Here is a 14,098-nt window from a genome sequence, read left to right as displayed (position 1 = left end):
TGAAAACAATTCATTTAGTTTTAAAAACACATTTCAATTACAGCTGAAAATAAAACTGAAAGACAGTGTTGCAACATAGCCACCTATAATGCAACCAATTCTCCCCTTCCCGCCCTCTGCAATTTCATTAAGTCCTCTTTATAAGAGCAATTATTGGGCTTTTAGACACTATGAAAAGCAACTGGAAAAGATGGTGACAAATTCTGTGCCTCTCTTTATGCATGTGTTTTTTTTATTTTTTTAAGTTTTGCCATGAGGTCTTTTATGTCTCTTTCAATAATCATATAATTATATGATTCCTAAAGTACATGCTGGCAACACTTCAGGGGATTTCAGTCATTACAGGTGACAAGACTCTTCTTTTATATCTAATGTTCATAAGGATTTATTTCCACTTCATACACAGAAGGCTTTGGTAAAACTCCAGATAGCCCCCAAAAGCTATGGACTCTTGGGACAGTTTGGTGGGGGAAAAGAGGTTGAACAGCTTTCATTAATATGTTGAATTGCCTAGAAAACCAACTGAAGTGAATTTAAATTGGAATGAAGCTTTTTTTAAATGAACTGACATAGCATTTTTCTCAGGTTTCATGTCCAACTATTTTCATGTTCTTTATTTAATTTTACAATCTGAAAGAAATGCCAAGCTCCCATCAAAAACTAAGGCTGCTGCAATTATATTTCTCCCAATGGCTGCAAGTTATTAAGAAGCAGTCAAAACACCATAATTATTTTTTTTCAGTTTTGACTAATACTATAAACATCTCAAATCCATACTATCTTTAGTTTCTTTCTTTCCCTGTGCACAAGCTCTGGACAGATTATATAAAAGAAGCTGCCCACCCAGCAAAACAGTCTCACAAAAAATGCATTCATGATTCCAACTCAAAGATATCATAATTATTTATTAGCCGAAACTTAGCAGCATTCAAAGGATAAATCAGCCCACCACACAAAAAATGCTTTAGCTTTGTAGTAAACAATGTATAACAAAACCACTGCTGCCTAACCCACTGTTTTAACAACAGTAGGAAGTAGTGAAACTGCAGCCCTTTCGTATGTCATAAGGCTATTGCTGCAATCTGTTGAGTAGCCAGACAGTATTTAAATTATCCAGATTTTTCCCCCTGCTTGAGCTGCCCAGCTCCTCTCAAGGTAAGTATTTCCTCATTACACAGAGGTTAGTAGTTTGTGGGTGTGCTTGGGGAAAAAACTGCCCTGTTAATAAAAATAAACCAATAGTCACCTTCCTGTTTGTAATCTATGTAGCAAATTTGTTAGAGGAGACAAGAGTTCTATGACAGTCAGTCACTAACACTAAATTCTACCCTCAGCAGACTACAGGGTGCACCTGAACTAGGGTGACCAGATAGCAAGTGTGAAAAATCAGGACAGGAGTGAGTGGTAAAAGGCGCTTATATAAGAAAAAGGCCTGAATATCGGGACTGTCCTGATAAAAATCAGGACACCTGGTCATCCTAGCCTGAACACACCACAGAGATTTCCTGTGCACATCTCAATCAGAATTCGGACAGAAAAAGCCATCTCTCCGTAGCTCCTTTGCAAAGCATGTCCAGGACATAACAGAACAAAATGAAGTACAGCCCTTCAGGCCTGTTGACAGTGACGTACAGTCCCCTAAAACAGAACGTTTGACTTCAAATTGCTACCTTTTATGTGGTTTATGTATGGCTTGTGTAACTGTACATAGCTTATAAAAGATTATAAAGCTTTTCATCGAGCACAAAAAGAGACAGGAATGGTGTCATAAGCCCATGTTTTGTAGCTAGTAGCTCTGGGAATCATGCTGATCCCTCCAAGCCCCTTATCCATACTAACCACTGACCTTGTAGATGCAACATTTGTTCAAGTTAGTCTTGCTGGCTTGGAGCAAAATGGAAGTACAAATGAAACATGCTACGTCTCCCTTGAATGACACAGGAGAGCTGTATAGATAGCTGCCCTAGTAACTGTATTTTCATTAGGGGTTTTCTTCTATGACAGTTAATTTGATATAATTAACGAACATGTGAGATGGCTTATGACAGACTCTGCTGTTCCCACCCCATTCCCACTCCTCTTCTTTTCATCTCCTACCAAAAAGGGCTGGTAGTTTTTCCATTGCTATTTTTCCTTTTCTGCATACCTCTTCAGTCTTCCTTTCCCGCATTAGTGTACAAATCCTGCCCCCCAACAACGCTCGCAGAGTCCATGACAGTCAGCCTCCCTCCCGGAGTCCTTGAAATCTTCTGCCTTCCTCTACCCACTCCCTTCCCCCTATGCTTCAGAGTTCGAAACATCGTACTTGGTTCCTCCCTGCCCAATATTCCCTGGAAAGACTCCGCCTTGCTTGCTTGCACTGATAGGACCCCTAATTCACTACCAGCACAGCATCGCTGATAGTAACAAAACTGGCAGCTGTAGCATAGAGAGGCCCCAGATCTTTTTACCAATCAGTCAGCTAGCCCTGTTCAGAACAGGGTAAAGATCCCAGAGCCCAGTATAGACTGCAGCTTTCACCACAGTTAGCACAAACAGAGCTGTACTGGTGAAGAATGACAGGTGCCACTGTTGCCCACAGAGACACAGTTGAGAATCAGCTTGATGGTTTACTTTAACAGGAGCTGAATTCTCTTCTTAAAAGCATTTTGGATTAATAGCGTAAAGACTGATTCTCCTTGCAGCATCTGAACAGTATTAACAGCTCATTTGTTTTGGGAAAGAAACAACTTTTTAAAGAGACGGAACGTACCCAATGAAGTAGCACTCAGACTCCTCACTGTGTGTACATAGAACTGCCAAAACAGTCACAGCCTCTCCTGTACTAGAGCGCAGCCAGGCCAAGAAACAGTTAAATAGCAACAGCCACTTACCTACATAAAACTCTTTTATACCTTTACTGTGATTAATGAGAATCATTCAAGTGCAATGCATTGGAAACAGTTCTCACTTACAGCAAGATGTTCACATACAGTAAATACCAGGATGCAAGCCATCCCTGCTGTATTTCAAAGCTTTATTTAAAAATTCACTCAGCTTGATTTAAGCGCTCATTCCCACTGTTTCAGTTTTGCTGATACACAGTTTGCTCTGAGCAGAGCAGTGCAAAAGTACTGACCACCACACTAACGATACCTGAACAAAGTTCCCCCTCTGCTAAACCACGGTGACAAAGAATGATCATTAGAAAAAGGTGAATCATTTTGCTACAGTGCTCTTTACCCGAAAGGTTCACTATAATCTACACGCATGCAACAACCACCAAGTGCAGCAAACGCCACACAACCTACAACGGAGTGAAAGGGAAAATTTTGGTCAAAGAAAACAAGGTAAATCCCTAAATTTAAATTCACAGGAATAAGCTATACCAATACAAGCACCTTCATAACAGTACAACTCTGTCTACTACAGGGTTGTATCACTTTAACTTCATCAGTTTCTCAACTGAAATAGTTTAGTGGTAGAAAACATCTATGTCGACCATCCTTTACACAGGGCAAGCCAGAAACTCAGTTTATTAAAATTTCAGGCTGAAGTGGCTAATGTCGCTCTACATGCCCTCACAGTTTTGCACTGTCCTTTTCCTGAACACGTAATTATGAGAGAGAGAATCTCTCTCATTTCTTTGAGATAACCAAGATAAATAGTAAAACTTGTCTTTCATTAGCATACCTGGAGAGAGAATCAAGTTTTCATTGGTCACTTCTTACAACTTAGCTACATCAGTTAACTAGAACTACTAAGACCTTCCTCTCCCTCCCCTCCCCTTGCAAATGGGATGCTGGCAGGCTTTTTTTTTTTTAAATCTTTTATAAAACATCCTTACCTTAGCTACACACACCACCTTAGAATACTAAATGCTAAATAAATTAAAATCACATTTACCTTTTGCATTTACCTACCCATTTATACTGTTCACGTTTGATTTTTCCTTTGTTTGGAGAATGCAAAGAGACTGGTCAGTTGCCTTTTTGTTTAAAGTCAGTTCCAGTCCATTTTACTCACGATCTTTCGCACCAGGAAGAATACTGAAGTGTTCTTGTTTTAAACTCTGCAGGACAATATTTGCATCTTTCCAATGGAATTTTTTTTTTTTTTTTAAATATGCATTGAAACTTTTCCATTGGTCTTAAGTTTTGCGAAAGGGACAGTTGCATTGAATTTGGACCAAAATTTAAAACGTCACACAGCAAACTGCAGAATTCAGATTATCTGTCTCACAAGGGTAAAGGTATCAGTTGACTCAGAAGGGTTTTGCACCTTCTGTTCCAAACAATATAAAGAACGTCAAAAGTTGATGCTTAGCTCACAAAGCCATCTCTTTCTCTGTTGAATCTACAGATATGGTAAATAGCACATACCCAGATAACACCATAAAACTAACTAACCATACATGAACCACTGCTTTCATGGAGAAGTCACACGTATTATACACAACGACTCCTGCTGAATGATCCTCTCACACATAACAGTATGTCCCTTGGTTTCACGGTGTATATATTATGCAGCCAGGTCCACTAATGAGATAGAATCCCAATAGGGACTCTAGAACTTGATTCTTGCTCATTGTTAGCTCCAAAATGTAATTAGGTTTTGTAGTGAGTCAAAGGGCTTGTCTGCACTCACAGCAGTGCTTAGTGAAAATGCTACCTGTGCTGACAGAACTTCTCCTGTCCGTGTAGGTACTCCATCTCCTCAAGACACAGTAGCTATTTCGATTGGAGAAGCACTCCTGTTGAAACAGCATTGTCTACACCAGGGATTCCCACACCTCTCAGTGATGTGGTTATGCCAAAATAAGTTTGTAGTATAGACCAGGGCTATTCCCCCGCCCTCCATGGGGTTACTCAGTATGCATAAAGTTAAGTGCATGCTTAAGTCCTTCCAGAATTGGAGTGCTAGAATGACATCCAATATCAAACATCCCCCCTCCCCGCCTTTTTTTTTTTTTTTTTAAACAAAATGTAAAGTACACAAAAGAACTGATAAAGTGCACAGAACGCTTCCAGGGAGGAATTTATTATTTATAATGTTACCATAATAGACTTGTCTGTATCCATATTTCAGTTCTCAAGTGTCAAGGGGGGGGAAAAAATCACCAGCATTTCAGCCTGCAAACTAAGTCAGACAAGTTTTTCTGAGGGGCACCTTAAAGCAACCTATCAAGAATTAAAAAAAAAAAAAAATCTATGCTCTCTTTTGATTAATTTGTGGTGTCTACAAATGATTTCAAAGTGTTCTGCTTTAAAAGGGAATTTTTTTCCTTGCTCGCTTTTTTAACTTCTTTATGGGGAGGGGTCATCAGATATTTGCTGAGACTCATTCCTTAACTCAAGGGGCAGAAATGTTAAATCTTTAACTTAAATCTTTTCTTCAAAGAATGGGTTAGTCGGTTGAATTAAACGGGTGCTTAGATCTCCCCCCAGCATCCTCCTGCCCCCTCCCCCAACTGGTATAAATTTGTTTAAAAAGGTGTTCCCTTCTCTGCTGCTCTAGATTCGGTCTCATTTCTTCTGACATTCTCATTTTATTAACTCTGCAGTCATCCTAGAGTTTTTCTCAGGTAGTCAAGACCTGAATTTCTAGTCAAAACATTAGGTGTTCCCAGAATTTGAATTGGAACAGGATTCTGCATAGTAACATCCAAATGTGCTCCCATAAAGCATCCCACTTTGCTTTCACAATTCCTATTCTCAGAAACGTCACCAAAGAAAGCTACTTCTTACAGACATGGGAACTCCAGCAGCAAAGTGGCTGTGCTGATTTCCATATCAATATTCAGACTCTTCTTTCAGATCACAGCTACTTCACGGCAAGACTAGTGCCCAAATTCTGTGGACAAAATTAAGTATTTGGGTAAGTTTCTGTGAACAGTGGGTTATTTTCTCTAAGTTCTTTAATAACTACACTATCGATTGCAGTCCACCTTTTACATATATTTAGAGCCCTGCTTTACATATATTTACATTAGCCGCATCCAATCCGCAACAATGGTCTGCAGCTATAAAGCGGATATCTGAGGATTTGCAGGGCTCAACATACATTATCAATATCGGTTCATAAATGTTTAAAAGATCCATGGAAGACAAATTCTTAAAATTAAACCAGATTTTTAGTATTCATCTGCAAAAAGCAGTTAACTGCCATAACTAACCTGCTTCTTTTAATTTTGAAAGCACATTACCAGCCATGTAAACAGATAACAGAAGACTACTACTAAGTCTGCAGTTAAATCAAAGTCTAAAGCATCTTTAAAAGCACATCTTTATCTTTAAAAGCACATGATTTTTAAGGAACATAATTCTTCAAAAAAACTGACTTTATAAATTATCATTAGGCAATTAAGCACCAAAGTAAGAAGTACTTTAAATGTTGGGAACCTGCCCTTTCAAACATGAATGCTGCTTTATGGAAAAGATTTCATTACACCACATTTAGAAATGTACAAAAGATATGATCATAAATCAAAGGTTACACAGCTAGGTCAGTGGAAATAGCACAAAACCTTTGGAACAGGAAGTTAAACACACTGGTTTTCTTATCATTGAAAGATCAGAGCAACAGAAACAGCACAGTGTACAACACACTTCTGGAAACAGCCTTATCAAGACAGAAGCTAAAGAGAAGACCAAGCAATTATAGATTCTGCCCAGAAATTTAGTACCGCCACCATGCTTCCTAGCTTGTTAGACCAAAGTGCAATCCACCACATATAATCACCTTACATCTCTGTTAGATCCCCCTGGAAAGGAGGGTGTGGGAAAACTAAAACAGCATTAACCTCTTCAGGGCAGAGACTGTCTACCTCTATGGCTCCAGTCCAGCAAACACTTACATGTGTGTAACCTCATTGATTTCAGTGGGACTACTAACTTGTGCAAAGTTAAGCACTAGTCTGCCTCTTTTCAGGATTGAGAGCTATGTCTATATGACGCCTCACACGAAGGCCCTGATCCCACTTGGGTTAACTAGGAGCTACCATAATATAAATAGGTTAAACATTCCTTTAAAAAAACCTTAAACCTTTCATATAGGGTTCACAGCTTGGTAAAGCTGGTAACAAAAGCCAAAAAACTCACAAAGATAGAACATTTACAATAGCTTTGATTGAACAACTAGTCTCAAAGATCTCATTCATTTACATTCTGATGAAGTTCCCTTTTTAGCACTGTTTTTATACTTGAAAGAAACAGCTATGATCAGAGAGAGCCCTTAAATACAGACTCATTCATCTGGTATTTCTCACTGTGATTCACCAATCACCTTCAAGAATAATTAGCAACTTCATCTGAATGTAATGCATATATATAAATACCCACATCTACGTTCATTTCAGGATGCTGTTCAAAATTCCCCCTTTTTAAACATGCCCCCAAAGACTTTCTTCAGCTTCCTTCACAGACCACCTCTCACTTTTTCTCTCCCTGCTCACACATTACTGATCTTACAATCATATCATTATATCATCACTGATACAAGAACTTTCTTCTTTGCAGCACAGGTCATCTAAATAGCGTTCTTCTAGTTTATAGAAAAACTGTAGCCATGTTGGTCCCAGGATATTAGAGAGAAGGTGGGTGAGTTAATATCTTTTATTGGACCAACTTCCATTGATGAAAGAGACCAGCTTTTGAGCCACAAGAACAGCTCTGTGTGGCTCAAAATCTTGTCTCTCTCACTTCCTGTAGCTGTCCATCTTATTTGTCTCCTCACTGACCCTCTCTCTCAGATTAAAACATTTCTCTTACTTGTTGTACCTGCTAGTTAAATCCCTCTATTTCTTTTTAATTCTGAAATTCTGTTGAATTCTATTTAAATAGTTTATATGAAAGACACTTACAATAAAGTTGCATTTTAATCTGGGTTTGAGTAGGGATTTATATTGGGAATGGAGGATATTTAATTGCAGGTGATATGTTGGAGGAATTTCAGATTCTTATGCACAGAGAAAAACTGATAGCTTGCTACTGCTTTTTGTTTTGATCTTAGTTGGATTGATTTTTTAGTTATCTGCTTTAAATTCTCTCTTGAATAAAGGATACCTAGAGCTTGGGATAGGGGATCTGTTCCTAAAATGAAGCCACAGGTAAATAGACAGAGTTGAGACAACATCATCAGATACCAAATGCCACAGACAGCAAGCTGTAGTGGTTTAGTGAAAATTCAAAGCATTACTTCTTAAAACAAAAAAAAATTAAAGGAAACATTGTAAAGTAACTCCCTTATGGGCAACAGCGAAATTAACCCCTGCAGGGTACCGAGTGCTGGTATCTTCAACTCAACATATGGGAAGGGTATATATAGCACCCTACACATTTACAGGAATATAAGGGTGGTGAATTTTTAATTTTTTTTTTTTTTTTGAAATGGAGAAAGGGGATTTCACATTATTTGAAATTAAAAGAAAAAAAAATCTTAACATCTTCCAGACTTCTCTACCATGAAGTTCTCTGTAACCATATAGCAATTTAATTTCCCTGGGGAAGCCCACAGTTTAGCTAGCCTATTTAACCTAATCACAGGTCATTGTAAAACCAAAATGAAAAACAATGCAAAGCAGCAACATGAGAATCATAATGAAGAACTGCCACATACACACAAACAACTGCTTCTTTTTAGGCTCACAAATGAAAAAATTATAAGAAGGCAACATATGTGTGCTGAATATTAAATTTAACTTTTTATTCTGTGTCCTCAAATTTTATATGATTTTTATTTAAGTCGTCAAAGAATAATTTTTGTAAAAATTTATGCACTGTAAAAGATGCTTCTCCTCAAAACCAGTGGAAGACCACCTGTTGTAGTCAAGTACACTACAGAGTATTGCTTCTTAGTATTCTAAATGACCTTGCAGATTCAGTAATTTATGTGGGCATATGTTACTTTAAAGCAGTTTTGTCTTGATAATCCCCTTTTGCTTGCTGCTACATTAGAAATCTGCCAGGCATTATCTTTTGTCAAAAGCAGCACTGCACTTTTGTAAGAAAAATTTTCACAATGCACAGTAAATTTTGTGTGTCACTGGAATTTATTAAATACACAGATCACCAGGGCTTTCAAAACCTCAAGTATGACATCCCCCAGTTCAACACATGAAAGAAACAAGTGAATTCAGCTTACACTACTTATTCTGATGAGCCAATTAAAATCTAAAATGAAGTTCATGTACTGTCTTGCATGCTGATAAAGACTGCAGAAATTGATTGCTTCTGAACTCTCACTACAGATTCCGAGGGGACCGTCCTATAAAGCATCTTTACCACAACTCACCCCCAAAGCAAAAATGTCTTCAGGCCGGTAGGTTTTTTTTTTTGTTTGCTTGGTTTTTTTAAATGTCACCCCTCTTCCTTTGTGTGCAATATTACTGCCTAGGTTAATGTTTGGTTGATTTGATGGCTAATCCTGTACCATGTGCAAACCATGCAAGGTTCCCCCCGCCCTTTTGCCCCTGGAGGGACTGCACCAGCATTTGAATTATATTTCCTGATAATGTGCTCATCATGGCAGAAAATTTCCCAAAGAAAATGAATTTCACTTTCTTCGCTGACAGCTCTGAGAAACTCAGTCATTTAATTGGACCTATCTGCTGATGTGTTTGACTATGAGCATGCTCAGAAAAAAAAAAAAAAAAAAGACAGACAGGTCTAGACCATTTGTTTTAAAGAAACACAAAGCTGGATAGTTTGTTCATTATCAACTCTGTATAGACATATTAGTTGGTTGAAGTGTTAAGATAATATCCCACAGCAGTTTCTGCTAAAGACCATAAACACCACCCATCAGTTTATCATACATCTTTTCTTTTCTTAAACATTCCAGCATTTACACATTCAATACTTCTCAGAGGAGAGTTGGCCCAATTTTCTTTTTTACATGCACTGAAAGTCCATTTCCCTGAACCAAGATTTTGCCAGCTCAATCCCACTGCAAATTTACAGGGCATCATCTATTAGAAACATCATTTGTTCTCAGAACAGCTCCAAATACTGCTGCTGAGCAATTATCACCTGTCCTAACACCATCACCATACACCCTCCCAGTAATGACTTCACAAACTAAATACTAAGGGATTGGGCTAGAGGGGAAATTGAGGGCCAAAAGAGGTGGCCGTTTCTCTTAAGAGTAAAAAGATCATCTTTAGGATACACAAAAGAGTTGACTCTGATCATCAGCTACTTGTTACAACAGACTTTATAAAACACACTGCTAACAAAATGTAGGGGAGTGGAAAAACCCTGGTAGCCACAGAAATTATAGGAGAAGGGGGTTGTATTAAAAAAGATTTGGTCTGGAAATCAGACCCTCTTTGGGAAACCTTCTGACAAAATCAGATCTTGATATGTTAATGTAAACATTAATAATGCTGTATTGATACAGCAAGAGGGGTAGGGAAACATGGCTAGGATCTTAATTTATTGTAATCCTTGTTAAGAAAGATACTAGAAAGGCAGGAAATCCAAAGCATGAACAACCAAATACATTATCCACATTTTTTAATACAGCACACTGAATAAAGTGAATGAGGACACCATTATTGCTCATATTTACTGTGAATATAAATATGTTTCTGATAAATGCCTTTTGATAGCCGTTTTCTCCTACCAGCTCAAATTTTCCCATCACACACCCACAAAACAAAAATCAAAAGCCATACAAAGTGCTGATTTGTCATTGCCCCTCTGAGAATATTAAGTTTCCTGCTCTGCTTAATTTAGCTCAGACAAGACAAGCCGTATTTGCTCAGCAAATATTGTTTGTAATAAGTTTGACAAGCAATATTTTTGCCAACCTATTAACACCAGGAAAATATGTACAGTCAATAAGAGATGAAGAATTTGTTCAATTACTTCAAAAACTGAGAATTACAACCGGTGGATTATTATCCATTTAAACATCTCTTTTTCCACAAAATGTTAGACACTGGCCATTTACTAACAGTCTCCTGAGACAGATAAAGTAACATTTTGGCAATACAAACACAAACTTTAAAGGCCTGGAAAAAAATGGTTTAAGTATTGACTCTACAATTCATACTGTCAGATTATCCCCAATATACCATAATGCACAAATACATTGCATTGTTCCCGTCAGATATTTGTCAGCCAATTAAAATCCTAAACAAACATTTAACTTGCCCTGACTGATACCTGATATTAATTGAAATGGAAAGTATAGGATTACCCACAAATACTGGCCTACAGCAACTTATGAATAGATATACAAGTACTCAAGAAAGATACCATGTTCACTTGCCATTCCTTTGACCATATATTAAACAGCTTTCTCTCCCCCTGCCCCATTTAAATTCCTCCAGGCTGACATCAGGATTAATGCACATAGATAATTTACAAGAAGAAACTTAATTGCTATGTACAATGTGGATCCTAGATTCGGTGCCTCTATAAACCTCTGCCACGGTCCCATGCTTTTTCAGGATACAAAACCATTGCTCTGGACCATGAAAAATACAGATACAAGAGAACCCCCTCGTTCTGATCTCTTACCTCTAGGGCTTCCAAGGTATTGAAGCTGGCTATGGCAAACCCATCAATTAAATCCTCTTCTTGGGAGCTCGATTCCCGTCTCCTGCGCCTCGGAGGTCTGACATTTCTGGCGGTGGAAGCCTGGTTTTTGGGATTTGTACAGTTTTGGCTTGTATTTTCCTTGCCGGGGCTTTGCTCCTTTTCGGATGCCGAAGAAGGACTTTGATTTCGGGGATCCCTGGCAGTAGCTTCCCTTCTCCTCACGCGGTCCCTTTGGGACCTTGATCTCCTGCTCTGCCTTATTTTCCCATCCATTTCCAAAAGAGAAAAAGAAAAAGGGAAGGGGGGAGATGAAAATCACCCCCCCTTCCTTACTCACCACTTCCTCTCCCCAACCCCCGAAGCCCTAAAAATCCTGCTTGTTCAGACCCTCGGATCCAGGGAGATTATAATCCACAGAGCAAGGCTGGGTGGTGGTGGTGGTGGTGGGGCGGAGGGGGAGGGGAGATAAAAAATTAAATCCACGGAATGACCTTGACAAAATCCCCCCCTTTCGAAAAAAATACGGTTTAAAAAAAAAATAAAATCTAAGCCTCTCGGCTTCACACGGGCAGCGAGCAGCAGAAGACGGAGATCCAGGAGAGCTCGACCCGACTCGGGATAATCCAACGGCGGCAGCGGCTCTGCGCCCCCTCCCCCGGGGCAGGACCGGCTCCAGCCCCCGATCCGAGCCTCCAGCGGGCACGGGGGGCGCGGGGTGGCAACAATATCACTCGCTCCGCAACTTTGTTGCAAGGAAGAGAGAGAAAATCCCTGTGCAGCCCCCGCCGCCGCCGCCGCCTGCAACCCCTCCTGCCGGGCACGGCTCCCCTGCCCCCGGCGCGGCTCCCCGACTGCCCCCGCCCGCCGCCGGAGCACGCAGACCCCCCCTCCCCAGCCCGGCCGCCCCCAGCGCAGCCCCAGCCCCTGGAAGCTTCTCAGTCTGCGCTCCCCGGATTCCACCCCATTCTCCCCGAGCTGGGACGATTAGCACCGCCCGGCCGGCCGCGCATGAGCAGGGCTGCCAGCTGCGCGTCAGTCCCCGGCGCAGGCCCGGCCGTGCCCCGCCTCCCCCGCCGGGAGCCCCCCGCCCCAGCCCAGAACCCCCGGAGCTTCCCGCCCCGCCCCCTCAGAGCAGAACCCCGGGAGCTTCCCGCTCCCCCAGCCTAGAACCCCGGGGAACGCCCCTCCCCCTGGCCTAGAACCCCGGCAGCTTCCCGCTCCCCCAGCCCAGAACCCCGGGGACCGCCCCTCCGTTTCGCCTGCCCAGAACCCCGGGAGCTGACCGCCCCGCCCCCCCCGTCTCAGAACCCCGGGAGCTTCCTGCCCCGCCCCCCAGCCCAGAACCCCGGGAGCTGACCGCCCCGACCCCCCGTCTCAGAACCCCGGGAGCTGACCGCCCCAGCGCCAACTCTCACCTCAGAACTCCGCTGACTTTCTCTCCCCCCCCCCCCCCAGCCCAGAACCCCAGTGAGCTTCCCCCTGCCTCCCCAGCCCAGAACCCCAGTGAACGCCCCAGCGCAGAAGCCCGGCAACTCCCTTCCCGGTGCTCTACCCGCCAGCCCAGAACCCCGGGAGGTTCCTCACCAGCCGTGCGTAGCCTGGCACCCTGGGTTCCCCTCAAACTCCTGCTTCTCAGCCTAGAAGCCACCAGCTCCCACTTGCTCCTCTAGACCCCAAAGGGGGGGAAGTTCGTTTCCCCCCAGCTCCAGTTTCTTCCCACCTCCTCACCCAGCCTCATTCTTGCAGAGCTGTATCTCTCCCCTCACCCTGTCTGTCCCCTGCTCCAGGATGCCTCTGTGCTCCTTACAGCGTCCCCCCTCCCTCTGCTCCCCACTCCTATTGTTCTTCATTGCCTCCACCCTGTTCCTTCTGCCCACCTTCCCCCTGGGTTCCTCATAGTCTGCTCCAAGTGTGGTCCTGTGCTCCCCCTCTTCACCTCTCACCCCAGCTACTCCATTTTGCTATTCTATTAACCCCCAGCCCCTTCTGCATTGCTTGGCTGTTGTTTATAACCATGTTCCCTCACCCTCACTTGCTGACCCATGCTCCACCTTGTACATTTGGCTGCCTTGGCTTTACCACATGTAGGGCTTTACCACTGCTACCTCCATCTTCCACCCGTGGCAGTGCCCGGGGCCCATTCCTAGGAGTAGTGGAATAAAACTATGCACCAGAAGATGAGCATCAGGAAAGACTTCATAGGAGAAATGGGAAAAATCTGTGAGGAAGGTTCAACACTAGCTGGGCAAACTGTCAGGGAACCTGTGGAGTCATTCCCCACAGGAAGTGATGGAAGCCAAGAAACCTTCCCATCCCAAATCCTGGTCCCTTGCGCTTCTTATGTACAAGGTCTAGGAAAGTGAAATATGGACTGTGGTGTTAGTTTCTCCAAACTGGTGTCTCCTCTCCACACTAATGAGAAGAATGAGGCTGGAACCTGGATGCCAGACACCCTCTTATAAGAGGCTATGATTGGGGTCCATATTTTGCTCAGATTTCCTCAAAGTCCTCATATTCCTGCCCTAAGACCAGTAATGAAGCAACTAGAAGCCCTGTGTCAATTCTCAGAAGTG

The 14,098-nt window shown here is 42.0% G+C and overlaps 1 protein-coding gene across 8 annotated transcripts in view; it reads right to left on the bottom strand.

Moving 5' to 3' along the window:
* FBRSL1 (fibrosin like 1) overlaps positions 1-13,594 on the bottom strand; it is a 690,776-nt gene extending 677,182 nt beyond the window's left edge. For 7 of the 8 annotated variants that reach the window (XM_067539803.1, XM_067539799.1, XM_067539804.1 and 4 more), the window contains exons 1-2: positions 13,403-13,463; positions 11,505-11,781 (exon numbers count right to left, since the gene is read on the bottom strand). In XM_067539803.1, coding sequence (XP_067395904.1) covers positions 11,505-11,781; positions 13,403-13,422 — 297 coding nt within the window. In that variant the 5' untranslated portion in view covers positions 13,423-13,463. Of the gene's footprint in view, positions 1-11,504; positions 11,782-13,402; positions 13,464-13,576 lie in introns of those variants that run through there. The other variant, XM_067539808.1, reaches the window with a different exon arrangement.
* Between the last annotated feature and the right edge of the window lie 504 nt (positions 13,595-14,098).

This window comes from Emydura macquarii, unplaced genomic scaffold (assembly GCF_026122565.2).
Source record: "Emydura macquarii macquarii isolate MOO-44397 ecotype Brisbane River unplaced genomic scaffold, CSIRO-AGI_Emac_v2 contig_554, whole genome shotgun sequence".
Taxonomy (NCBI): domain Eukaryota; kingdom Metazoa; phylum Chordata; order Testudines; family Chelidae; genus Emydura; species Emydura macquarii.
The sequence above is the reverse complement of the archived record's forward strand: the minus strand, read 5'-3'. Positions and strand labels throughout refer to the sequence as shown.